Consider the following 27,765-nt stretch of genomic DNA (forward strand, 5'->3'; position numbering starts at 1 on the left):
ATACAGATCCTGTTGACAATGCACACAGTTTGATTTTGATAGACGAGAAAATGACTCTATTAGCTTTGTAAGATAGAAGGTGGTCATGATTTTTTTTTTTAAGGTGGTCATGATTTTTATAGAAGTTTAGAAAAAGATATAGGTTTGGAAGAAGTCTACATGAGGAGACAAGTAGAGCATTTTCAAAGAATTAGCCATGTGAGACAGACTTCTTGATGTGTGTTTAGGGTTTCAGCAGGTGGAAATGCATGTGGAAGTCCTTCTGGGAGATGAAATCAGCTTAAACAAAGGCATGCTGCTCTGATTCAGTGAATGAAGAACTAGGCACCTTCAGTGCATTCGGGGAAATGAACTCCCAGGTGTATAAGATATTTTCATGTTCAGCCCTCAAAACTACTGAATGACCCCAAGGAAGCTGACTTGTGAAGATGAAGGATGGAGAGCTTAGTGGGGATGGTTTTGTAGAAGAGATGTCCCGGGGTAGAGTGACAGGCACAGAGCTGGCCTTCGGGAGTTTAATCTGAGAAGTGAGTGCACATGGACCCAAGTCGGCAGATGTGGGAGGCAGGGAGATAGGAGCTGTTGTGCCTCCAACAAGATGTCCTGGGAAAGTGATTTCCCTTTTTTGAAACAAACTGATGCTGATTGAAACGAAGCTATAAGACCCAGGTTTGTGATGTGCTGGGAAACGAGTGGGAGCAGAAATTGGTATGGTACTTCTGGAGGGTAATTTGGCAGTAATGAAGAATATCCTTTAAAAATGTCCATACTTGTTTCTCAGCAATTTCACATCTAAGAATTTATCTTAAGGGAATAAGGAAGATTGCTTGTAAAGATTTCACTTCAAGGATATTTAACACACAGTTATATATAATAGCAAAATATTAGAGACTGCCTAAATGTCCACCAAGAGGGGTTTGATAAATAAATGATCATAAGTACTATAATATTACATGGCCATTAAAATAAGTATTTTTTATGAAATACCTACTGAAAACAGATTGTAGTAGTATGTTCATATTAATACCATTTTGTTTAAAAGAGCTTGTATCTTTAACACACACACATACAAAGCCAGAAAAAAAGATACATCAACATCTTAGGGATGATTTTAATAGAGTCTGTGGTGATGACAGATGAAAAGCATGTATTTGCTTTTCAGATTCATTTGCACTGATTATGATTAAGAAAAAGGTTTGCTTTGTTTTTTTAAAACTTGATATAGTCTGTCACTAAGGTGATGACTTTGGGCCTTAAAATGAGAAAGTGAGCCATGAAACATTGCAGAAGTAGAGTCTTCAGGACTTGGCACTATGCTGGACTCAGCAAAGTGAGGTGGGCACTTGAGCCTGGGAAAGAAGTAATGAGAGTAAAGTGGGGGAGTCAGAGGAAGGGGCTTTTTGTGTGGGGCATTGGGTATTGAGTTTGATGTACGAAAAAAGACACAGCTACAAATGTCTTGACAAGTTGGTGCATTTGTCAGACCAGCTTTGGCCTATTTGGAAAAACCAAAGGGGCAGCTGCAAAGCAGCTAAAATAAGACTATCTTCAAGTGTCTTTGGTATTAGGAATGTAAAACTACTGATATTGGTAATACTCTCCATGAGCAATTGGTAAAAGTCTTTGGTGACCTGGGAAAGACTTCCAGACTATAGTTTAGCTGACTGAATGGTAGAAATAGCTAAAGCTGGGTATTATTTGAGTTACTTCTTTCTTATTCTCCTCACTGGAGTTTGGAGCTCACAGACATTCTCACAGACATAGTCCTTGTCTGTGTTCTGATGTGTTTTGATCTACACATGAGAACACCCAGAAATACAGGCATACCTGGTTTTACTGTGCTTCACAGATAGTGCATTTTTTTTTTTTTTTTGGCAAATTGAACATTTGTGGCAACTCTGAGTCAAGCACATCCATCAGCACCATTTTTCCTATAGCATTTGCTCATTTTATATCTCTTTGTTGCATTTTGGTAATTCTCAATATTTCGAACTTTTTCATAATTATTATGTTTTTTATGACTTGTGATCAGTGATCTTTGATGTTACTACAACAAGTTTTTTTGAAAGCTCAGATAATGGTTAGCATTTTTTAGAAATAAAGTATTTTTTAATTAACATATGTACACTGTTCTTTTAAGACATAATGCAATTGCACATATAACAGATTATAATGTTGCATAAGCATGATTTTTATATGCATGGGGAAACCAAAAATGTCATGTGAGTTGCTTTATTGTGATACTTAGTTAATTGCAGTCATCTAGAATTGAACCTGCAATATTGCCCAGGTCAGCCTGTACCTAAACATATGAGCTGTGTATACATGTACTAGAGCCTGCCTACATGCAGAAAATGGCCCATCTGTATTATATAAATTATAACTTATCATAAAGTAGAAGGTGGCTTCAAAGATAAATCAACTAAAGCTACTTTTCTTACATGTAATCTCTATAAACTCTTTTTTGAACTACAATTATTGATTTTACAGATTAAGCTTTGGAAACTTGGAAATATTCAAATGAGAAAGTATGTAAAGTTCATAGCATATAATCAGTGCTCAGAAAGGTTTAGTTCTTCTCTGCTTAAAGCTGTGACTTTTAAAAAATTTATTGACTGAATTAATTTATAAATGATTGAAATTATGTCTCATACCCCTCATCAACTCCATAGTCCTAAATAGAGATGAAATCATCATTGGGGTAGCTCCCATCAGAGAATTTGCAGTTGGATAAACTCATTGGTTAGGGGAAAAATGCTATTTTCTACATACGTGTTTAAATCCACACAGCTAAAAGTTAGCTAAAAGTTAGTTTTTACAGTACAGTTTCATTCCTGACCAGCATTTTACTTACATTATACTGATTCTTTGATCTTACTGTTAAAGTACTTAAATATTCTCTGCTTTGGTTTTAATAACTAGACTGACACTTCACATGTATCTTTCCCAAGGTACAATTATAACTATTAACTGGTTAGTAAAATATCTTTTGAATAGCTCAGATGAAAGGTCCCATATAAATAGCAAATGTTGTTTGTGTTGTTGTTGACTCATCACGTGTATTTTGCCTATTGGCTACTGTCTTTTGGAACACTGAGACCTGCGGTTTACAATTTTAAGATGTTTCCTATCTAGATAGAGCATAATTAAGATATTTAACATCAGGAAGTGATTTAATATCTCTAAAAAGAATAATTCCCCTTAAATAATAAATCCCTGAAAAAATGATTGCTTGTTCATGTATAACTCTTCTGACTTGACTTACTGACATCTCTGTAAAATTACCACATTATTCTCAGACTTCTTATGGATCTCTTAGGAGACTGCTGTCTTTTCATTGCTAGTAGATATTAATAGATTCTGTTTTTTTAACTCTTTCTGGGGACTTTCTGGGGGTTTCAACTAAGGAACTTTGTCAATATCTGATATTTTTTGTTCTCACAGTGTTGCGGGTGCTTCTGGTATCTAGTGGGTAGAATCCATGGTTATTGCTAAAACTCCTATGATATATAGGACAGGCTCCCAACCTCTCACCAACGAATAATCTGGCCCACAACATCTACAGTGCCATGGTTTAAATATTAGTAGACTACTCTTTATGTAGAACTTTTAAAGTTCATCTTCAACAACCAAGGTTTCTCCCAGTTTTGTTTTATATTGTTAATTCTTAAACCTCCTGGATCTCTTTACAGACGGGCATTGTGGGAAGAACCGGAGCTGGAAAAAGTTCCCTCGTTGCTGCGCTTTTTAGATTGTCAGAACCCAGAGGTGGCATTTGGATTGATAATATCTCAATAACCAGTATTGGACTTCACCATTTAAGGAAGAAAATGTCAGTTGTACCTCAGGTATGCATGTCAGAGCATTGTCACATGTTCTTTTGATAAGGCACCTTCATTAACTTGCTTTTAATTTTTTTCAAAGTACAAGAAAGATTTGATCCTTTCCCCTCCAAGAGAGCATATTTTTAGCAGCAGATGTTTTCAATAGATATCAGGGTTTGTTTGTTCTTTTGTTTTGTGTGCATGTGATTTAATAACTTACCAAGATATATTTCTGGACTCAGACTTCTTAGGTGTTACAGTTTTATCTGCTGATAACCATGTAATATGGAGACCAAAATGATAAATGGTTGGTTTAGCATTGAAGAGGTTCCTATATGGAAACATGAATTTTAAGTATCTTAAAGATGAAATTTTGCTGTGGGAAATAAAGATGATTATCTCCCTGGAGTGCTTTCTGTGAAACTGTGAGGCTTTGAGAATTACAAGGTATATAGACTTTTTGGGGAAACTTTTAGAATTTAACCCTTAAATGATTTTAACCAGGGAGGCAGTACAGAATAGTAAGAAAAAGCACAAGCTATGAATTCCATCACTGTGCACCTCAGTTTTTAAGTTTTAATTATACCCATCTCAGGAATAACCCAATGAGACTAGTTAGCAGAAATAAATGGATGTGTCTGTAAAGTTCTTTCATATCCTTGGATAAAAGGATCTAGAAATCTGTGTTGTGTTATTTTTAATGTTTCTTAATACTTAAAGGGCTTCCTTGGTGGCTCAAGGGGTTAAAGCATCTGCCTGCAATGTGGGAGACCTGGGTTCAATTCCTGGGTTGGGAAGATCCCCTGGAGAAGGAAATGGCAACCCACCCCAGTATTCTTGCCTGGAAAATCCCATGGACGAAGAAGCCTGGTGGGTTACAATCAATGGGGTCGCAAAGAGTCAGACACAACTGAACGAAGGCTACAGTCCATGGGGTCACAAGAGTTGGACATGACTTAGCGACTAAACCACCACCACCAATAATAAAAGAGTGCTTGTGTACATTAAAAAAACAACAACAACAGCTCTATAAATAAAGAAATAACATTAGATGATTCTTGGCTCTGCTGGTAATGTTTGGAAGCACATCTAAGTAAAGACTAAATATCCATTGACATCACACAGAACCTTAATTATTCTACTTTTTATGCATTTGTCTCCAAGTCACAATGTGGGTTGATAAACAGAGATAATCTGGAGAAACTGGGCAGGATGTAAAGAGTTCCAGGAAATCATTCAAGAGGCAGCCAGGGCTAGAAGGTTTAAGAGTGTAGACCTAGTGTTAACATAACTCACATTTTTATTCCTGCTCTGCCTCATATGACTGTGGGGCCTCGATGAGGTCAGTCACCTTCCATGCTTCTGTATCCTCAACCTTCTACCAGGTCTAGGAGTTACTGACTCAGATTTGTTGTAAAGGTGTAACTGGGTGAAAAAATGTATATGCTCATGCCTGCTTCTGGGAACCTTCAGTCAATAAGAATTATTATTATTCTTAAGGATCTAGACACTAACCTTTTAGGTTTTATTTCTACTTAAGTAAAAAGAGTAACACATTCTGGACCAATTGTGTTCTTTAATTTCTGTTTTTGTGGTTCTTGGTGATTTTTTTATGCTAATTGCTTATAATATAAAAATTATTTGCATAAATTTAAAGAGTGAAGCAAAAATAAAAATGTGAGGCTGTCACGGCTAAGCCATGACAGGAAGCCTAGATTAGGAGTGGGCCTGGTTTCCCGGGGTAACATAATTATCAGGCCACCTGGAGCTAGCCAATCAACATGTGCCTAGCAAGAAAAAGGGAACCTATCAGGGGAAAGCTGAAAGCCCACGAAGGATTGGGCCAACAAAAATTGCCTTGCAACTGTGTAACCAATCTGCTTGCACCAACTACTCGCTGTGTAACCAATCCGCTTGCGCCAACTACCTGCTGCTTTTTTTGACCTAATAAATACCCAAGAGAACTGGGGCTCGGGGCCTTTTTGTCCTCACACCCTTGGTGAGGGCGGGAGGCCCTGGCTCGAGTCAGTAATAAATTCCCCTATTGCAAGTTGCATTGTTTCGAGGAGTCTTCTTTCCCGACCGGGGACTCGGACTACAGGCAGAACAAAAAATACAGTAGGAGTTTGGGGGGAAAACAATACAGATATCTAATGTTTTCTACCAAGAACTAGAAGAATGAATATCGCCTTGTTTATCCTTTCATTTCTGGCTCCCCTCCCACCAGGTTTTTCCTGACCACCATCCTATTCCCCAACTCTTATTTTCCAGGTCCCCAACAAAAACCTCTGGCATTTTCCTCAGCTCTCTCTACATCCTCCACTATTTTCTTCCTCTCCTTGAGGACAGACACTGTATCTCCCATTTCTTTTGCTTTAGTGATTATTATGGTCCCTAACAAAGGATACTAATACTTAGTTACACAAGTATTACTAATGATTTTCAACATCAGATGGTAAAGAGTCTGCCTGCAATGCAGGAGACCCAGATTCGATCCCTTGTGACCTGCCTTCCAGAAGAAATTTAAATGGCTGACATGAGATTATGTACAAGATTCTCTCCTGAAACTCAGAAAGATATATATTTCCAGAGTAATTTATTATGTGGCTCCTCCCAAAGCAGATGAATGGTGGTGAGGGGGGCGGGTCTACTTAAATTAAAATAATTTTAATTGTGACAAAGATCACAATGGGTTTCGGGTTATCTTGACCTCGCAGTTAATAATGATGTTCTGTGAGGCAGGTCATCCTGACGCACAGGTGAGAGAACATGGGGACCAGCTGGTGCAGGATCCGAGGAGATCTCTCCATGGACAGAGGAGGCGCAGGCCCCAGGAGCTGACATTCTCTTTGAATGTGTGGGGATTTCCATTCACACCTGTGGAGAGAGTCCCCATCTCAGTCTGTTTTACCAATGCAGAAAATATCCCAGTTCATTCTTCAGTGCCAATGTGAAAAAATTTAATCTTGCTTTGGAATATAAACCTTAATTAATCATTCTGTTGATATTTTCCAGTATTACTTTAGGGTTGACAATTAATCTATCCAGTTCTCTTGATGTAAACTTCCTCAAATAATTATATCCTCATTTTTTGTTTGAGCAGATATTATCAGGAAGGCATTTTTAAAAAGTCAAATCTTTCTCTGTTTTCTTCAATTTCTTCTTAAGACAATGTGGCACTTTCTTTCATTTTTGGTCGAACATTTAGAAGATATTTTGGAGCACACTTTGGACAGTGGGAGATTAAAGATACTGTTTTGTAAAAAAGCATTTGAAACCTTAATAATGATTATAGTGAATTTTTCTTTTTTGTATTTTAATTCTGCAAGCCTTCAAGCAAAATGAAAAGATGTTAATGTGATAACATTCACTGTTTTGGGGCATTTAGGAAGCTGTTTTATTCACTGGAACCATGAGGAAAAATCTGGATCCCTTTGATGAGCATACAAATGAGGAATTGTGGGATGCCTTGGAAGAGGTAATTTATTAAATGTAATTAACTTGTTAGCATCAGTATATATGTGTGTACATTTACAGCATTGCACGTAATTAAGGGGAACTTATTTAACTGACTTTGTTTACTTCCTAGGAAAACATTAATGATGTGGGCACATGTGTAAATTAAAATGTGCAAAAACCACTACAATATTGTAAAGTAATTAGCCTCCAACTAATAAAAATTTTAAAAAAGAGAGAAAAAAAATGTGTATGCTAATGGTGATGAAAACCAATAAGATAATGCCTTACACTTTCTTTTTAGCATTTTCCCTAGAACACAGGGGGCTTCCCAGGTGGCCCAGTGGTAAAGAATCTACCTGCCAATGCAGGAGATGCAGATTCAGTCCTTGGGTCAGGAAGATCCCATGGAGTAGGAAATGGCAATCCACTCCAGTATTCTTACCTGGAGAATCCCATGAAAGGGGAGTCTGGTGGGCCATACTCCACAGGGTCTCAAAGAGTCGGACATGACTGAGGGAGCATATGCACAATAGAACACAAAGTAGCTAGGTACATTATATTGTCCTTAATAGAGCACTAAACTAGAAGTTATAATTATGGTTTCAAGTTCTACTGCATGAGCTAGTGAATTAGTTACCTTAATTACCCTGCAACATTCATTTTATTCCTTGGATCTTAGGGAATATCTACTAAATGGAGACAATAGTAGTTTTGCATTATAAACCAAATGACATCATACCAATAAAATGCTATGAAGTTTCATCAGAAAGTGTTTGTAAAGATAAATTGTATAGTTATTTATAGAAATTATGTCCTTTTAATGCTGCAACATGGATGCGGGTAAGAGACTCTGGAGCTTTTGCTCAGTTTTTATATGGATAGGTTCATTTCTAAAGGATTTTCTGTTATTTTTTCCTCATTTCCATTTGGCCCACTTCTTTGAATTTCCTCACCCTTGTACACAAGCAATGTTTACTGTTAAGTTGCTGTTGACTTGTATATTTTGATACAAATTATTTTGCATAATCATCCTACTTTTGCAAATTGATTCTACTGATGGTAGAACTTATATCTAGGCTTCTAAACCATAGACAGACTTCTAATTTCTCATAGGACCTAGCTCAGTCTTTAGATTTTAAAAAGTTGTTACTCAGTTGCTAACTTTTGTCCAACTCTTTGCGACCACACAGATTGTAGCACGCTAGGCTCCACTGTCCTCCATGTCTCCCAGAGTTTGCTCAGATTCATGTCCGTTGAGTTGGTGATGCCATTACTTCTTATCCTCTGTCATCCCCTTCTCCTTTTACCTTCAATCTTTCCCAGAATCAGGGCTTTTCCAATGAGTTGTCTTTTCACGTCAAGTGGTCAGAGTAGTGTAGTGAAGCTTCATCTTTAGCAACAATTCTTCCAGTGAATATTCAGGGTTGATTTCCTCTAGTATTGACTGGCTTGATCTCTTTGTTGTCCAAGGGACTTTCAAGAGTCTTCTCCAGCACCACAACTAGAAAGCATCAATTCTTTGGTGCTCAGCCATCTTTATGGTCCAACTCTCACATCCATACATGACTACTGGAAAAACCATAGCTTTGTTGGTAAAGTGATGCCTCTCCTTTTTCAATGTGCTATCTAGATTTGTCATAGCTTTCCTTCCAAGGAGAAAGTGTCTTTGAATTTCATCGCTTCAGTCACCATCCATAGTGTCTGCTTCGGCTTTTTTACTCTTGTACTTGCCATGAAGTGATAGGACCAGATGCCATGATCTTAGTTTTCTGAATGTTGAGATTTAAGCCATCTTTTTCACTCTCCTCTTTCACCCTCATCAAGAGGCTCATTAGTTTCTCTTAACTTTCTGCCATGATAGTGGTATCATCTGGGTATTAAGGTTATTGATATTTTTGCCAAAAATCTTGATTCTAGCTTATGATTCAACCAGCCCAGCATTTTGCACAATGTACTCTGTGTGTAAGGTAAATAAGAAGAGTGACAATATACAGCCTTGTTGTACTCCTTTCCTAATACTGAACTAGTCAGTTGTTTTATGTAAGGTTCTGTTGCTTCTTGTCTTGCATACAGGTTTTTCAGGAGACAGGTAAGGTGGTCCTGTACTACCATCTCTTTAAGAATTTTCCATAGTTTGTTGCAGCACTTAATAAATGTGTATTAAATGTCTGATTTATCTATTCATTTCAGAGAAGTGTGGCTTATTTCTTTAAAAACATATTTTAAGTACAAAGTCAAGTCACTGTCCATGTCCATGTTGTTGTTTGAATTCATGTTTGTTATTTAACGTCACTCTTCCAGAGATAACTCTGAAATCTATAATATATAGATGAGCTTTGACTGCGAGCAAGTAGATTTGGAAGCCTGATAATTTCTTGCCAGTATTTCTGGTCTCTGAAGGATATCAACATTGAGTCTTTATACACCTACTTTGCTTTTCAGAAACTGTAAGGATTTTATTTTCCTAAATTGGGACAATTGCTTCACTTTCTCCTACTTGACAAGCAGTGGACCTCTGATTTCATTTAAGTTTGTGAGTCTTTCTACAGTTAAATTCTAGAATAGAAATGAGGAGTGTGGTTAATAGTCAAATATAAAGAAAAATAGGATGACCCACTGGTCTTGAAACCACAGGACATATTTAATGGTGAAATTGTGATATCTTAGAAAAAAATGAAAGTACTGTTAAACTATTTTTCTGTTTGTTTTCCAGCTTGAGATCTCTCTTCACAGATTCTCAAGTACTAAAGTTACTCTAGAATTTTAGGACACATTGTTCCGTGGAAAGAGAGTGTTAATTAGGAAACAAATCCTATCAAACGCTATCTTAGAACTTGGCCCAAATGTAATTCCTCTGTTCAGTTCAGTTCAGTTCAGGTCGCTCAGTCTTTGCAACCCCATGAACTCAGCATGCCAGGCTTCCCCAACCATCACCAAATCCTGGAGCCTACTCAAACTGAAGTCCATTGCCTCAGTGATGCCATCCAATCATCCCATCCTCTGTCTTCCACTTCCCCCACCTTCATTTTTTCCCAGCATCAGGGTCTTTTGAAATGAGTTGGTTCTTTGCATCAGGTGGCCAAAGTATTGGAGTTTCAGCTTCAGCATCAGTTCTTCCAATGACTATTTAGGACTGATTTCCTTTAGGATGGACTGGTTGGATCTCCTTGCAGTCCAAGGGACTCTCAAGAGTCTTCTCCAACACTGCAGTTCAAAAGTATCAGTTCTTCAGTGCTCAGATTTCTTTATCATCCATCTCTCACATGCATCCATGACTACTGGAAAAACCATAGCTTTGACTATATGGACCTTTGTTGGCAAAGTAATATCTCTGCTTTTTAGTATGATGTCTAAGTTTGTGATAGCTTTTCTTCCAAGGAGCAAGCGTCTTTTAATTTCATGACTGCAGTCATGATCTGCAGTGATTTTGGAGCCCCAGAAAATAAAGTCTCTCACTGTTTCCATTGTTTCCCCATCTATTGGCCATGAAGTAATGGGACCAGATGCCATGATCTTTGTTTTTTGAATGTTGAATTTTAAGCTAGCTTTTCCACTCTCCTCTTTCAGTTTCATCAAAATTCTCTTTAATTCTTTGTTTTCTGTCATAGGGTGGTGTCATCTGCATATCTGAGGTTATTGATATTTCTCCCAGCAATCTTAATTCCAGCCTGCGCTTCATCCAGCCTGGCATTTTGCATGATATATTCTGCATATAAGTTAAATAAACAGGGTGACAATATGCAGCCTTTACTTACTCCCATCCAAATTTGGAATGAGTCTGTGGTTCCATGTCTGATTCTGTTGCTTCTTGACCTGCACACAGATTTCTCAGGAGGCAGGTCAGGTGGTCTGGTATTCCCATCTCTTTTAAAAATTTTCCATGGTTTGTTGTGATCCACACCAAAGCTATGACAAAAGTCATAGGCTTTGGCACAGTCAATAAAGCAGAAGTAGATGTTTTTCTGGAACTCTCTTGCTTTTTCAGTGATCCAATGGATGTTGGCAATTTGATCTCTGGTTCCTCTGTCTTTTGTAAATCCAGCTTGAACATCTGGGAGTTCACGGTTCATGTATTGTTGAAGCCTCTCTTGGAAAATTCTGAGCATTTCTTTGCTGGCATGTGAGATAAGTGCTATTGTACAGTAGTTTGAACATTCTTTGGCATTGCCTTCCTTTGGGATTGGAATGAAAACTGACCTTTTCCAGTCCTGTGGCCACTGCTGAGTTTTCAAAATTTGCTGGCATATTGAGTCTAGCAATTTCACAGCATCATCTTTTAGGATTTGAAATAGCTTAGCTGGAATCCCATCACTCCACTAGCTTTGTTTGTAGTGATGCTTCCTAAGGCCCACTTGGCTTCACATTTCAGGATGTCTGGCTCTAAGATGAGAGATCACACCATCGTGATTATCTGGGTCGTGAAGATCTTTTTTGTATAGTTCTTCTGTGTATTCTTAATATATTCTGCTTCTCTTAGGTCCATACCATTTCTGTCCTTTACTGAGCCTGTCTTTGCATGAAATGTACCCTTGGTATCTCTGATTTTCTTTATGAGATCTCTAGTCTTTCCCATTCTATTGTTATCCTCTATTTCTTTGTACTGATCACGGAGGCAGGCTTTCTTACCTTTCCTTGCTATTCTTTGGAACTCTGCATTCAAATGGGTATATCCTTCATTTTCTCCTTTGCCTTCTCTTCTTTTCTCAGCTGTTTGTAAGGCCTCCTCAGACAACCATTTTGCCTTTTTGCATTTCCTTTTCTTGGGGATGGTCTTGATCACTGTCTCCTGTACAATGTCACGAACCTCTGTCTATAGCTCTTCAGGCACTCTGTCTATCAGATCTAATCCCTTGAATGTATTTGTCACTTCAACTGTGTAATCATAAGAGATTTTATTTAGGTCATACCTGAATGGTCTAGTGGGTTTCCTTACTTTCTTCAATTTAAGTCTTAATTTTGCAATAAGAAGTTCACGGTCTGAGCCCCACTCACCTCCCAGTCTTGTTTTTGCTGACTATATAGAGAGTTGTAACTCCTAGTTATTATTGCCTATTGCCTCTACTACCCTTTTTTCCCATCTTAGTACTTAATTATAACTTGATTATGTGATTACACTGCAGAGGGACTTCATATTTGTATTATTCTCATAACCATCCCTGATTCATAAAAGAAGACAGAGTCAGAGAACAGTATTTTCTGAAAATATATTTCTCTTCACAACCTTTATTCCTCATGAAGCAAATATGGACTTGAAGGAAAGTTTAAAAAAAGAACAAAAACAGATTAGCAATGAGAGTTCATCCAAGTCAGGGGCAAGTGTGAGATTATTTCTTCAAAATTAGGAAGTCAGTCTTAAAACCGACAACTTGCACCACAATCCAGATCTTATCCTTTAAATTCTATGTACCTTTCATACTAATACTATATATCAATACCATATTTAATCTTAATGCTGGATTCTCATTTTTGTGATTGAACTCCATCAGGAGCACAGTTCAGGATCACATGCATAGAGGGGCTCTAGCATTTAGGATACCATGGAAACATTGCCCAGTCACCCTTGGGCAATGTTTTGTTATTTGATGGTGTAATTCTGTGTCTCTGCTTATTGGCCTTCACTCATCAATCTGTTGGTCTCTTAATTTGAAGTGCATTTATTCTTTGTTGTTTAAGTATAACCTGAGTTTGGTCCTTGTTCTATAATATTTCTGCAAGAATATTCATTGAACTGATCCCTGTCATCAATGTAATTTCTACTTATCTTTGGTAGTTAAAAATTTAAATTTTTTTTCACAATTTTAGGGACATAATTTAAATACTACCTATATCCATAGTCTTGGGGAAAATAGATGTTATGTTGTGTCCTGGTTTTCATAGTTTTCATTCACTGAAAGCCATTTTTGACATTGAAGAAAATACACTTCACTGGCTCAGTATTTATGTGATTAAACTTGGGAAAGAACCATCACAAGAATAGGTTTTAGGATTACTAATGTATGAGGTACAGTTTACCAGTGTTTGAATTCACATTTTATTTCCAACTTTTAGAACTTATAAAATGGTAAAGTGCTGATAAGATTATATCTTTAGAGAACCACACTTTCTATCATATATATATTTTTAAATTTCCCATTAGTATACCAACTCATATGCAAAATTGTACTTTGGGAAACTTGACTGAACCATAAAGATCACTTTAATATTTCTGTTTAAACCACATTGGGATAAATAGCTTCCTTTTTTGAGATACTTCCTTAACTAGTACCTAGGTGGGGTTTCTGGTAGGTGGTAGGTGGCAGGGATGGGAGACACGGAGATCTTTTTGTCTTGAGCTGACTCTATAGTCTTTCTCAGTGAATGCTCATTGAAAGGAGCTCTCCCCATCACATGACTGTATGTGTAAGATATGTAAGAAGTCCTGAGGATGTCAAAGCTCTAATATCTAAGAGACTTGTCTACTTAAGTAGCAATTTGTTTAGAAAAATGCTATTCTTTCTATATCCATAGGTACGACTTAAAGAAATCATTGAAAGTCTTCCTGATAAGATGGATACTGAATTAGTAGAATCAGGATCAAACTTGAGTGTTGGACAAAGACAACTGCTGTGCCTTGCCAGGGGTATTCTCAGAAAAAATCAGATACTGATTATTGACAATGCCACATCACATGTGGATCCAAGGTATGGAGCTGAGGTCCTTGAAACCTGGTATCTGAATTTTAAATATGGTAAATGGAAAACATTTAGTGGTGATATAGTTTCAAGCAATTTCAAACAAGCAATTGTTTGAAAATTTCAAACAATTTTCCATTGTTTTAAGAAAACTCATCAATTTCTGTTGACTTTTTAAACTTAATTTTTGGAATAAGTCTTTGTCTTAAAGTATTGATTTTAAAAAGCATCATAAAAATATCATAGGGTATTTTCAAACCTCAAGTCTACTTTTCCAGTCTAAACTGAACTAAATCAACTTCCTTGATTCCAGAACTGATGAGTTAATACAAAAAAACATTCGTGAGAAATTTTCCCAGTGCACTGTGCTGACCATCACCCACAGGTTGAGCACCGTTATTGACAGCGAATGGATAATGGTAAGACCCTCACCTCTGGAATTTGAGCTGTTTCTAGTCATGTTCAGTTTTTCAACTCATCTTTCCTTGTAAAACTTGATAGGAGCCTTCAATAATTTAAATTTCTCTTAGTTTCTCCTCTCATTCCTGACAATAACTCAAGTACGTAAGTATACTTTCAGAATGTGCTATTAAATAATATATCCAGTATAATTGATATATCCAGTAATGTCATATTCTCATATGAAAAATTTACTTGAATTATTATTTTTTAAAGATGGCTAACCATCTGCCTCACAGATGAGAGTGTAGAAAGAAAGGTAGATTAGGGGCTGAAATACTGTAGATAAACAACTAGCACATCCCTGACACAGTAGATCTGGACACTGCACACATGGCAGGCTCCAAGTTTTGGTCTTTGGTATTGGTAAAATAATCTGTCTGCCAATGCAGGAGTAACAGGAAAGGCAGGCTCAATCTCTAGGTTGGGAAGACCCCTTGGAGAAGGAAATGGCAACCCATTTCAGTATTCTTACCAGGGGAATCCCATGGACAGAGGAGCCTGGCGGACCATAGTCCATGGGGTTGCAAAGAGTCAGACACAACTGAGCACACACAAACACATCTATCTAGTATCTTCCTTCCAGGTTTGATTGGCTTTTTCTTCCTTAATAATTTGATATTTCCTTCCTTAGCTTTATTTCCTTCTTTTCTCCCTCTGTTCCTTTTCCTTATTCTCATTTTCATCTCTTTCTTTGTTCTTTCCCTGCTGAGTTTCAATAAATGTTAGGGTGTGGCTTCTAAAATAATAAGGAGACTATCTGTCAAAGGAAGAACAATCTTTGACTGCATATAATCTCAAAGGAATGTAGGGGATTTTAAGATTAACACCCTAGCCTGTGACAGTAATCTGATTTTACTCATGTGGATGATAACCATAGTATCCACTGATGCTGCTTAGTAATGAAATAAACAGATAAAGAAGGCCTGCATATGTGTAAGAAGCAACAGATGGAGTTAGCCAGTGATTTTGTTGGTCCATACAAAATAGATAATAATCCAGAAATAAGTGATCAGTAATCCCCAAACTTCCTTATGCCCAGTGACAATAGGACTGTCTCTTTTGACTTCTCGGGAAGTTTCTGGGATACCACCTCCCATCCTACTGTGCATACATTGTCAGATGTGATATCAGTGGGGACATTGAGTAGATACCAGACTGTTACCATTGAAGCAGTGCCTATAGTCTTACTCCTTCAGCTGGACATGCACAGGAATGAGTTCCAGGGAGGCAGACAACAGCAGCAGGGCATCTGAAACCAAAGGGATGCTCTAGGCTTTAGTCAGTGTGTCCAGTGACCCAGACTAGAACATCACAGTAGGAAGCAGGCCCCACCTACAGATTTTCATGAGGGACAGGGTGACATTCCCAGATTGCAGGATAGTGACTCTTAAATTCTAGAAATGTTATTTAGCATTGGCTTTGCTGTTATTATCAAAATATGTTCATTTGTTAAATCTTTACTTACCCATATCTCCTGGTATATTTCAATAACCTCAATTTTTTTTTTCTCTTGGTCAGTGTCTTTGAACAAATCTTTAATATGGTTTTACAAAACAGTTTACAACCCACCCCCTCCCCACCTTTCTAGCTTTGTCCCACTCTTCTCTCCCTCTTTCCTTTATAGCTAAAACCACATTGATGATCTTTCAGTTCTCCAAGTACAGTGTTCACTCTCTTATAGTTATGCCCTCTCTGAACTGTTGTGGCTGAGACTAAGGTGATGAAAGTAGAAATGATGAAGTGGTTTGGATAGAGGGATTTGTGATAAATAACAAAGTGAAGCCAAGCAGACTGTGTGATGGGTTGAACGTGGGATCTGAGGGCAGAGAGGGGAGTCGATGCTGGTGTCTGGATTGGGTTCTGAGCATCTGGGTGAATGGGGAAGATAGAGGGAGAAGGGAAATGCAAGGGTTGACTTTGGAACCTGTCACCTTTGTAATGATTGATCTTGTTTTCCATGGTAGATGATGTTCTAGGGAGGTCCTGCCAGCAGATGTGAATTTAGCTATTTGTTTACATCTTGGTCTGAGCTGGTTGCAGTTACTAACTCCTCTGGTAGGAATGGTAGGATTAAACCTCAGGAGACCCAAGAGATATGCATCTCCCAACTTCAGAGTTGTCGGATTTCTCTGTGCACTCCATGCACCCCAGGTGTAAAATTTGTGTTTTCTTCTAGTGCTTCTGATTATTGGTTGGCTTTCAATTCAGCAAAACACCATAAATAAAGTTCTTTCTCAAATATTTGATTTTTTAAAACATTTTATTAGAGTATGGTTGAGTTACAGTGTTGTGTTACTATCAGGTGTATAGCAAAGTGAATCAGTTATACATATACATATATCAACTCTTTAGTAGAGTCTTTTTCCAAATAGACCATTACAGAGTATTGACTATTCCCTGGGCTACAGTAGGTCCTTATTAGTTTCTATTTTATATATAATAGTGTCTATATGTCAATCCCAATCTCCCAATTTATCCCTCCCCTACTTACCATTTGGTAACTGTAAGTTTCTTTTCTATATCTGTGACTCTGTTTCTGTTTTGTAGATAAATTCTTTGTACCCTTTTAATTTTTTTAAAACATTTTTATACCCTTTTTTAGGTTTCATATGTAAGTGATATAATATGTTACTCTGACTTACTTCATTCAGTATGACAATCTCTAGGACCATCCGTATTGCTGCAAATGGCATAATTTAACTTTTTTGTGGTTGAATAATCTTCCATTGTGTATATGTACCATATTTTTTTTAATCACTGGAATATGAACCTCAATTTCTTACTTGCTTCTTTATTCTTATTCAAAGAAAAAATTGGTTTTCTAGAGATGTCTTCTGTTCACAGCAGTTCAGCTAAAGTAGCTCTTATGTATCAGCTCCTTTTGCCAGCCTTTCACTCTCAGAATAATAAAGTACAACCAAAATCAACTTCAAGAAGCATCTTAACTTGTCAGACAATGGATTCTGCCCTTCTTAGCAACTTACATAATCAGGGCCCTGTGGGTTGAGAAAAATGCACAGTCTGGGAGTTGAGAGTTATGTTTTATTCAGTGGACTCCCTAAGGACTTCAAGTCGGGGATGGAGCATCTAAGACAATGCTGAGAAACTGTTATAAAGAGGCAAGGCTAGGGGGTCAGGATGTATAGGAATTTTTGCAACAAAAGACTAGGTAGTCAGAACAACAAAAGATTACTGTTAATTAAAGAAAATCAGATATCTCAAGTAAATGAATTTAGCACTTCTATGTTTAGGGGCAGCTATAAGAGTTTGGGCTCACTGAAATCATTCCACTGACATGCACCTCAGCTATCTGGGCCAGTATCCTGTATTTTCTCATCCTGAGTTTCCTCAGGGCTCACTGTGGGGAGTGGCTGCAGTCTGGTGGCTGATAGATGGCAAGTATTCTTTCCTTTCTGCATTCCCTCAGGGCTCACCAGCTCATGATGGTGGCTGTAGTCACTGATGATGGTGACGTCCTTTGTTTACTAATATGGCAGGAAATATTTCATTTCCCATCTATACCATTAAAATAATAAAAGGTTGGGTTGGGCCTTTATTTGCCTAATAAAACAAGGTAATCAAACCATTAAAATATCAGCCAGGCCTACCACCCAAATAGATTTTCTCTATTCTTCCCTTTCTGTCCCTTTACAAACTATTGTCTGATTTATAATATATTACTGCAAAACATGGTGTGCTAATGGGTTTCTTCCTGCTGATTGACAGGTTTGGGATTCAGGGAGACTGGATGATTATGATGAGCCATATACCATGTTGCAAGAAAGAGATGGCCTGTTTTACAAGATGGTGCAACAACTGGGTGAAGCTGAGGCCACTGCTCTCACTGAAAGGGCAAAACAGGTAAGCTTGCTGTGGGAAGCTGTAACTAAAGTTCGTCTCCACAGCACACTCCTCATGCTGTGGCACCAGGGATGTGGTAACAAGCACTCTGTGTCCTTTTCAATTATAAGCCTCTGGAGACAAAACCTCATGATTGAGTCTTAACAACACAGATCTGCTGAGAATTGGCAGCTGTGTTGGTGGTGGGGTATAGGATGTACATGTACACATGCCTGAGAGAGATTTCAGATTAGAGTTTCCACATGATTGGAATCTGGGTTCCATGATTCTCATAGAACACAGTATACTCTCATTTTTCAGACCTTTTACTTTCATCCTAATTGATGCTCAGAACATTGGTGATGCAAATGTTTCAAGGAACATCTAGGGAACTTGAGATTTTGAGGGAAATAACATTTGTAATATTCTAGGTCTAGGAAGAAGTATAAGGGAAAGATGTAGATCACTTCTGTTTCTAATCTGTAAAGAAAACTAGCACCTGATAGTGTCACTTTCTTCCTCATTCTTTGTCATTTAGAATTAGGTCCAGTTGCCTCCCTTATGGGCTTCCCTGGTAGCCCAGCTGGTAAAGAATGCAGGAGACTCCAGTTTGATTCTTGGGTTAGGAAGATCCACTGGAGAAAGGATAGGTTACCCACCAGTATTCTTGGGCTTTCCTGGTGGCTCAGCTGGTAAAGAATCTGCCTGCATTGCAGAAGACCTAGGTTTGATCCCTGGGTTGGGAAGATCCCCTGGAGAAGGGAACAGCTACCCACTCCAGTATTGCTTCCTCTACCTTTTAGAAGATGAAATTGTCATCATGATAAATCAAGAACTCATAATGTTGCAGAGAGGAAGCCAATTCTGAGTCCATATTGGAAACTGTTTCTTTGACTTGCTTTCCATTGCTCTTGTTGTTATAATCAAATTTAATGGCTTGTCTGGAGGACCCTGTCCCTCCACTTAACTTTAAAATAAAACACCTTTGTTTGGCCCATGAAGAGAGAACTTGTCCCTGCCCACCTGTGAATCAATTCAGTTTAGTCATTTAGTTGTGTCCAACTGTTTGCAACCCCATGGACTGCAGCATGCCAGGCTTCCCTGTCCATCATCAAGTCCCGAAGCTTGCTCAAACTCTTGTCCATCGAGTCAGTGATGCCATCCAACCATCTCATCCTCTGTCATCCCCTTCTTCTCCCGCCTTCAATCTTTCCCAGCATCAGGGTCTTTTCCAATGAGTCAGTTTTTTGCATCAGGTGACCAAAGTATTGGAGTTTCAGCTTCAACATCAGTCCTTCCAATTAATATTCAGGACTGGTTTCTTTTAGGATTGATGAGTTTGATCTCCTTGCAGTGCAAGGCACTCTCAAGAGTCTTCTCCAACACCACAGTTCAAAAGCATCAATTCTTTGGTGCTCAGCTTTCTTTGTATCCAACTCTCACATCCATACATGACCAGTGGAAAATCCGTAGCCTTGACTAGATGGACCTTTGTTGACAAAGTAACGTCTCTGCTTTTTAATATGCTATCTAAGGTTGTCATATCTTTCCTTCCAAGGAGTAAGAGTGATTTAATTTAATGGCTGCAATCACCATCTGCAGTGATTTTGGAGCCCCCAAAAATAAAGTCAGTCACTGTTTCCACTGTTTCCCCATCTATTTGTCATGAAGTGATGGGACTGGATGCCATGATCTTAGTTTTCTGAATGTTAGTCGTTAAGCCAACTTTTTCACTCTTCTCTTTCACTTTCATCAAGAGGCTCTTTAGTTCTTCACTTTCTGCCATAAGGATGGTGTCACCTGCATATCTGAGGTTATTGATATTTCTCCCGGCAATCTTGATTCCAGCTTGTGCTTCACCCAACCGAGCATTTCTCATGATATACTCTGCATATAAGTTAAACAATCAGGGTGACAATATAAAGCCTTGATGTATTCCTTTTCCTATTTGGAACCAGTCTGTTGTTCCATGTCCAGTTCTAACTGTTGCTTCCTGACCTGCATACAGGTTTCTCAAGAGGCAGGTCAGGTGGTCTGGTATTCCCATGTCTTTCAGAATTTTCCACAGTTTATAGTGATCCACACAGTCAAAGGCTTTGGCACAGGCAATAAAGCAGAAATAGATGTTTTTCCAGAACTCTCTTGCTTTTTCAATGATCCAGCAGATGTTGGCAATTTGATCTCTGGTTCTTCTGCTTTTTCTAAAACCATCTTGAACATCTGGAAGTTCACTGTTCACATATTGCTGAATCCTGGCTTGGAGAATTTTGAGCATTACTTTACTAGCATGTGAGATGAGTGCAATTGTGTGGTAGTTTAAGCATTGTTTGGCATTGCTTTTCTTTGGGATTGGAATGAAAACTGACCTTTTCCAGTCCTGTGGCCACTGCTGAGTTTTCCAAATTTGCTGACATATTGAGTGCAGCACTTTCACAGCAATATATAACATTTCATACCCAGTTCTGTTTTGGGGGTAGCAAGCAACAAGAAAGAAAGAAAGTACAGTTGATATGAAGGTGGATGTCTCAGTGGTTTCCTGTTTCATTTATGGAGTCGATTATCTCTCTCCCATGATGACCTTTTTTTATTTTATTTTTTTTTCCATGATGACTTTGTTGACAATACCCACAGATATATTCAGAGCCAGGGTTTATATAACATCTGTAATCATACATTCAAGTGACCCAGCTCATAACATGAGTCAGCCTCAAATAGATTTTCTATTTTAAAGATTCAAACAAAACTTTTCATATTCTTCTTCAGGAGAAAAAAAAATGACAGTCGAAATCCATTTTCATCCAAACACATTTTGAAATAAGAGTTCACAAGTCTTGACTTTATTTCATTTTGTTATGTGTATCTGAGCCTGGGGGCTCAGTGGTAAAGAATCCGCCTGCCGATACAGGTAACATGGGTTCAGTCCCTGGGTCAGGAAGATCCCCTGAAGAAGGAAATGGCAACCCACTCCAATATCCTTGCCTGGAAAATTCCATGGACAGAGTAGCCTTGAGGATCCATGGGATTGCAAAAGAATAGGACATGACTTAACAACTTAACAACAACAAATCTGTTAAGAAACTGACATATGATACGGTTACTGAAAACTGATGATTCTGGAACTTGCCAGCATTTTATTTCCTTTTTATTCTTATCATACATTTATCAGAAAACCTATATCTCTTCTAGTTCAGCTGGAAATTGGTAGAATTGAAGAACTTAGGGACCTGGCAAAGGACTGTCCTATATTGTGGCATCATCTTACATTTAAGAGAGGTTGGTTGGTTGAGTCCTTGTTAGAGCTTTTCTACACGCCTTATGACTGCTTTGCCTTACAAACTAAATGCCAGGATATTTCATACATATATGCCAGCATTTCAGTGCTTGTCAATCAGAGATTATAAAATATAGGGATTTCAACCTGGTGAAAGTGAAGTCAAAGTGAAAGTCGCTTAGTTGTGTTCAACTCTTTACGACCCCATGGACTATACAGTCCATGGAATTCTCCAGGCCAGAATACTGGAGTGGGTAGCCTTTCCCTTCTCCAGGTGATCCTCCCAACCCAGGGATTGAACCCAGGTCTGCCACATTGCAAACAGATTCTTTACCAGCTGAGTCACAAGGGAATATTAGCATACAAATCTATTGTGTTCATTTTACGTGTGAAAATGACAAATCCTCATGCAGTCACTAGATTTCCCAGCCTCTTTGTCACCCTGTTTTTAATTTATCTCCAGGCTTTGAGTCAGTAAAGTGATTTTGTTTATCAATTTAATGTAGTGATAAAATATATCTGTGAATCAGAATGATCAGAACTCTAGTGGATCTACAGGTTGTTTGACATTAAGCCCAGTCCCACCAAGGGTTTTAATGGGGTTATTTCCTCCCTAAAATAAATACATCTCTGCTTTTTAAAATGGTGACTCCACTAGTGATATGATTGGTGCCAACATGAAAAAGTGTATGTAGAAATGTGTTGCCTCAGGGAGGACTTTACTACTTTTAAACATGCTGTTTTTGTCTTTTCTTCTCCCTCAGGTGCACCTCTAAAGATATCACTCATGGTGAGCATGTGATTATGAACGCTTACAGTGGACAGCCTTCAGCCTTAACAATTTTTGAGTCAACACCGTGATTCTACCATGAGGTCAAGTCTATCCCAAAGTCATCTTTCCAATAGGTTTTACACTGTATAAACTATGTTGTACTTTTTTTTATACCAACAAGTATTTATACACACAAGATGTTAGTTTATCTTTTTCCCTCCAACTTCACCAACTGATTCCAAGCTCTTACAAAATGATTTATTATTTTTATTTCTATGTTATACTATTTTCTTATCCAAATCAGAGGTTCAGGCCACAAGTAAAAGCTGTCTACCAGGTTTTCTGCCTTGAGAGACTCCAGAGCCAAAGCTCATTTTCTAATGTGCAAGACAAAGTTGTCACAGATGTTTTTTTTTTTTTTAATATATTGTTCCCCAAATTACCTACTACTTTCCAGTCATGTCAGGGCTTCAACTTACTTGAAGACTAGTGTGAAGTAGCTGTTTTGTGTCACCACTTCCTTTAATATAACTAGAATTCATTATTCTACCCAAAGATCTCTACTTAAAACACCTCAGAGTAAACTAATAAGAAAAAGAAAAATATATTGTAGTTTAAGTTAATTATGGGAGAGGAAGGTGTCTCCCGCTCCAAAAAAATAAAAATGATACATGGTTAAAATATAGAAGGACAATATTATGTGTTCTAAAAGAGAAGAAAGAGAAAATATGCTTTCTCAAAATAGAAGCCCTTCTAGGGGAATTGAGAATGAAGGACACATGTGTGATCTATTGTCTTCTAGATAGAGAGTTTTATTTTATTTTTTAAATTTTTTTATTGTGGTAAAATGTGTAACATAAAATTTGCCATAAAGTCACTTTTTTTTTTTTCATAAAGTCACTTTTAAGCATACAGTTCAGTGATGTTAATCCCATTCACAGTGTTGTGCAGCCATCAATGTTTACTTTATTTTTGGTAATTATGTTAGTACTGTTCATTTTGTTATTTGTACAGAGTTATTTTTGGTAAGTTTTATTTCTCTAGAGGTGGATCTATTTCCTATGAGTTTTGAACTTAACTGGCATAAAGTTACTCCCTGTATCTATATCTTATATGTTTAAACTCTGCAGCATCTATAATTGTGTTCCTTTTTTTTCTTTTTAATTTTCTTTTGAGCCTTTTTTAAAATGAGTAATCTTACATGACTTTTTCCTATTTTAAAGAATCACAATTTTTGCTGAATTGATATTTCCTGTTTTCTTTTCTACGTCATATTATTCTGTCTTTCCTTCAACTTTTCATTTATTTGAGATTTATTTCCTAAAATTCTTAAATTGGAAATTTAGATTAACTTTTAACGTAATCATTTTTTTAGTGTAAGTACATTAGCTACTTTTTCTTTTTTTACCCTAAGGCCCACTTAACTATAACCTACAAGTTTGGATACTAGCACTGATCAATAACCATACCATTAAGTATTTCCTAATATCTAATTGAATTCATTATTTATATATTTTACCCATGAGTTATTCATAAGGGTAATATTCTCTAAATTTCAAATGCTAATGGATTTTTTTCTATTAGACTAAACCATGGGTAACCACTAACTTTTAAGCTTTTTTTCACCTATATAATAACAGTTTAATATGGTTCAAAATAATAGTTTTCTTTTGTTATTTACATATAACAATTTCAACATTTGAATTAGTCAGACAACATTCAATTGAGGATTTTAAACTAAAGGTAACCATGTTTACATACAAAGTTCCTGTTTGCACCACTTGTATTTTATTTGGGAAAATTTAAAAGTGTTAAAAAGTATGTGTATAATCAGTAAAGTTCAAATAAAAATCCTCCCCGAGTTCTGATTTTTTTTTTTTGATACGTGTTGCAGAATGGTTCTCTGGGATACAGATTCAGATGGAGTTTAGTTCTGGAATGTTTATCAGGGGTTCCCTTGGGATCAACACTTATAGAATCAGGAGAGAAGAAACAGGGTAGGGCAGAGGGGAAATCAAGCTGGAACACTGTTCAGATGACGGTAGCTGACCCCATGGGGGTATGGAGTGAAGAGAGTCCTTCAGGGTTGTCCTGACAAGTCTGCTGGCCAGGTTTTTATGCTTCCACCTGGATGGGTCATTGCATAGAAGCTATCCCCAGAGGACCTGGTGGCTGAAGACTGCCCACTGACAGCACATCCAGCAACTGGACAACAAGTCCTCAAAGGGAGGTCTGGACAGCACATCACCATGTCCCCACAGCAAGGGTCACAGCTCCAGAGGTAGGTGATGAGGATGTACTGTGGGGAAAACTCTTTTGATTTTTTAGTGTGCAGCTCAACCCTGTGCACCTCCCACTTCAGTCATAAAAAAGTGAGAAATAGTTAGAGGAGCTTGTGTTTTCAAGTCTAAAGTCAATACTGTGCATTGATTTATATGATTCTATTCTTGAATCAGTACCATGGTCCAAATGTTGAAGAATATACCTGAAAACACAACAGGCCACTTTAAAACTCTTCAGAGTTTTGTAACCACAAACCTTGGTTAAAACTTGTTTTACACTATTAAAAATATTGATAATGTATAATAGGGCTTTCTGAAAGCTTGTATGGTCTCATTTTAAACATAAATATCATGGTGACCATTAACTCACATGCTAACAGTGTAATACTCAAATTCTCCAAGCCAGGCTTCAACAGTACGTGAACTGTGAACTTCTAGATGTTCAAGTTGGATTTAGAAAAAGCAGAGGAACCAGAGATCAAGTTGCCAACATCCTCTGGATCATCAAAAAAGCAAGAGAGTTCCAGAAAAACATCAACTTCTGCTTTATTGACTATGCCAAAGCCTTTGACTGTGTGGATCACTATAAACTGTGGAAAATTCTGAAAGAGATGGGAATACCAGACCACCTGACTGGCCTCTTGAGAAACCTGTGTGCAGGTCAGGAAGCAACAGTTAGAACTGGACATGGAACAATAGACTGGTTCCAAATAGGAAAAGGAGGACATCAAGGCTGTATATTGTCACCCTGATTGTTTAACTTATATGCAGAGTATATCATGAGAAATGCTGGGCTGGAGGAAGCACAAGCTGGAATCAAGATTGCCAGGAGAAATATCAATAACCTCAGATATGCGGGTGACACCATCCTTATGGCAGAAAGTGAAGAACTAAAGAGCCTCTTGATGAAAGTGAAAGAGAAGAGTGAAAAAGTTGGCTTAAAGACTAACATTCAGAAAACTAAGATCATGGCATCCAGTCCCATCACTTCATGGCAAACAGACGGGGAAACAGTGGAAACAGTGACTGACTTTATTTTTTGGGGCTCCAAAATCACTGCAGATGGTGACTGCAGCCATTAAATTTAAAGACACTTACTCCTTGGAAGAAAAGTTTTGACCAACTTAGACAGTGTGTTAAAAAGCAGAGACATTACTTTGCCAACAAAGGTCCATCTAGTCAAAGCTACAGTTTTTCCAGTAGTCATGTATGGATGTGAGAGTTGGACCATAAAGAAAGTTGAGCACCAAAGAATTGATGCTTTTGAACTGTGGTGTTGGAGAAGACTCTTGAGAGTCCCTTGGACTGCAAGGAGATCCAACCAGTCCATCCTAAAGGAAATCAGTCTTGAATATTCATTGGAAGGACTTATGCTGAAGCTGAAACTTCAATACTTTGGCCACCTGATGCAAAGAACAGACTCATTTGAAAAGACTCTGATGCTGGGAAAGATTGAAGATGGGAGGAGCAGGGGACAACAGAGGATGAGATGGTTGGATGGCATCACCGACTCGATGGACATGAGTTTGAGTAAACTCTGGGAGTTGGTCATGGACAGGGAGGCCTAGTGTGCCACAATCCATGGGGTCACAGATAGGACATGGCTGATCAACTGAACCGAACCATTAACAAAGAGGGTAGTGCTTGAGAGGGTAGTACAAATGGGGCACTAGGTTTTATATGTAAAGGGCTTAGGTGAGCCCTGGTGGCTCAGCTGGTAAGGAATCTGCCTGCAATGTGGGAGACCTGGATTCGATCCCTGGTTTGGGAAGGGAAAGACTACCCACTCCAGTATTCTGGCCTGGAGCATTCCAGGGGTTGCAAAGAGTGACCATGACTGAGTGACTTTCACTTTTATGTGCAAAAGCTATTATTAAAAGCTATTAATTTTCCTTTAAAAACAGAGAATGTGGATTAACTGAGCTTTTCTAAATCTAATGGTCTAAGAAAACTTTTTTTCCCAAAACTAAAATGGCAATGTGTGTTGAAAAGTGGGTGAAACATATATTTTTTTGAATTTAGAACTAAAAAATAACATTACTGGAAGGAATAACATGCCCCAGCCCTATGAGACTTCTGTCTACACACCTGGCCCAGATTACTTGCCTTAAGAGTAAAATTGGGATTGTGTGTATAGCTTTTCCCTTCTCCAGGGGATCCTCCAAATCCAGGGATTGAACCCACGTCTCCCGCATTGCAGGCAGATTCTTTACCAGCTGAGCCACAAGAGAAGCCCTGATATTGGATGGTTCTGACTAAATTCACTCTTTCACTCAGCAACCATGCTCATATTTACCCATCCCAAAAGGTGGAAGCTTTGGGTATTCCAAACCAGTGATTTTTTCTGAAAACTATTCATGTTTAAATTTGGAGGAAATTACATTAAAGATATTTTTTAAATTAAATATTGCAGACTGACTAGACAGAAAATGAGCCTCTGAGATGGAGTTTATATCACATTCAGTTCAGTTGCTCAGTCGTGTCTGACTCTTTGTGACCCCATGGACTGCAGCACACCAGACCTCCCTGTCCATCACAAACTCCCTGAATTTACTCAAACTCAGGTCCATCAAGTCAGTGATGCCATCCAACCATCTCATCCTCTGTTGTCCCCTGCTCCTCCCATCTTCAATCTTTCCCATCATAGGGGTTTTTCCCAATGAGTCAGTTCTTCGCATCAGGTGGCCAAAGTATTGAAGTTTCAACTTCAGCATGAGTCTTTCCAGTGAGTATTCAGGACTGATTTCCTTTAGGATGGACTGGTTGGATCTCCTTGCAGTCCAAGGGACTCTCAAGAGTTTTCTCCAACACCACAGTTCAAAAGTATCAATTCTTCAGCTCTCAGCTTCATTTATAGTCCAACTCTCACATCCATACATGACTACTGGAAAAACCATAGCTTTGACTAGAGGGACCTTTGTTGGCAAAGTAATGTCTCTGCTTTTTAATATGCTGTCTAGGTTGGTCATAGCTTTTCTTCCAAGGAGCAAGTGTCTTTTAATTTCATGACTGCAGTCACCATCTGCAGTGATTTTGGAGCTTCAAAAATAAAGTCTCTCACTCTTTCCATGTTTCCCCATCTATTTGCCATGAAGTGATGGGACCAGATGACATGATCTTTGTTTTCTGAATGTTAATCTTTAAGCCAACTTTTTCACTCTCCTCTTTCACTTTCATCAAGAGG

General features: G+C 38.0%; 1 protein-coding gene across 2 annotated transcripts in view; it reads left to right on the forward strand.

Annotated features, from left to right (window-relative positions):
- Positions 1-24,139, forward strand: part of LOC122447477 (ATP-binding cassette sub-family C member 4-like) — a 1,659,665-nt gene extending 1,635,526 nt beyond the window's left edge. The window contains exons 26-31 of one of the 2 annotated variants that reach the window (XM_043478129.1): positions 3,693-3,848; positions 7,213-7,302; positions 13,791-13,963; positions 14,268-14,373; positions 18,143-18,288; positions 22,292-24,139. In XM_043478129.1, coding sequence (XP_043334064.1) covers positions 3,693-3,848; positions 7,213-7,302; positions 13,791-13,963; positions 14,268-14,373; positions 18,143-18,288; positions 22,292-22,388 — 768 coding nt within the window. In that variant the 3' untranslated portion in view covers positions 22,389-24,139. The remainder of the gene's footprint in view (positions 1-3,692; positions 3,849-7,212; positions 7,303-13,790; positions 13,964-14,267; positions 14,374-18,142; positions 18,289-22,291) is intronic. The other variant, XM_043478124.1, reaches the window with a different exon arrangement.
- Positions 24,140-27,765: the final 3,626 nt, after the last annotated feature.

This window comes from Cervus canadensis, chromosome 9 (genome assembly GCF_019320065.1).
Source record: "Cervus canadensis isolate Bull #8, Minnesota chromosome 9, ASM1932006v1, whole genome shotgun sequence".
Taxonomy (NCBI): Eukaryota; Metazoa; Chordata; class Mammalia; order Artiodactyla; family Cervidae; genus Cervus; species Cervus canadensis.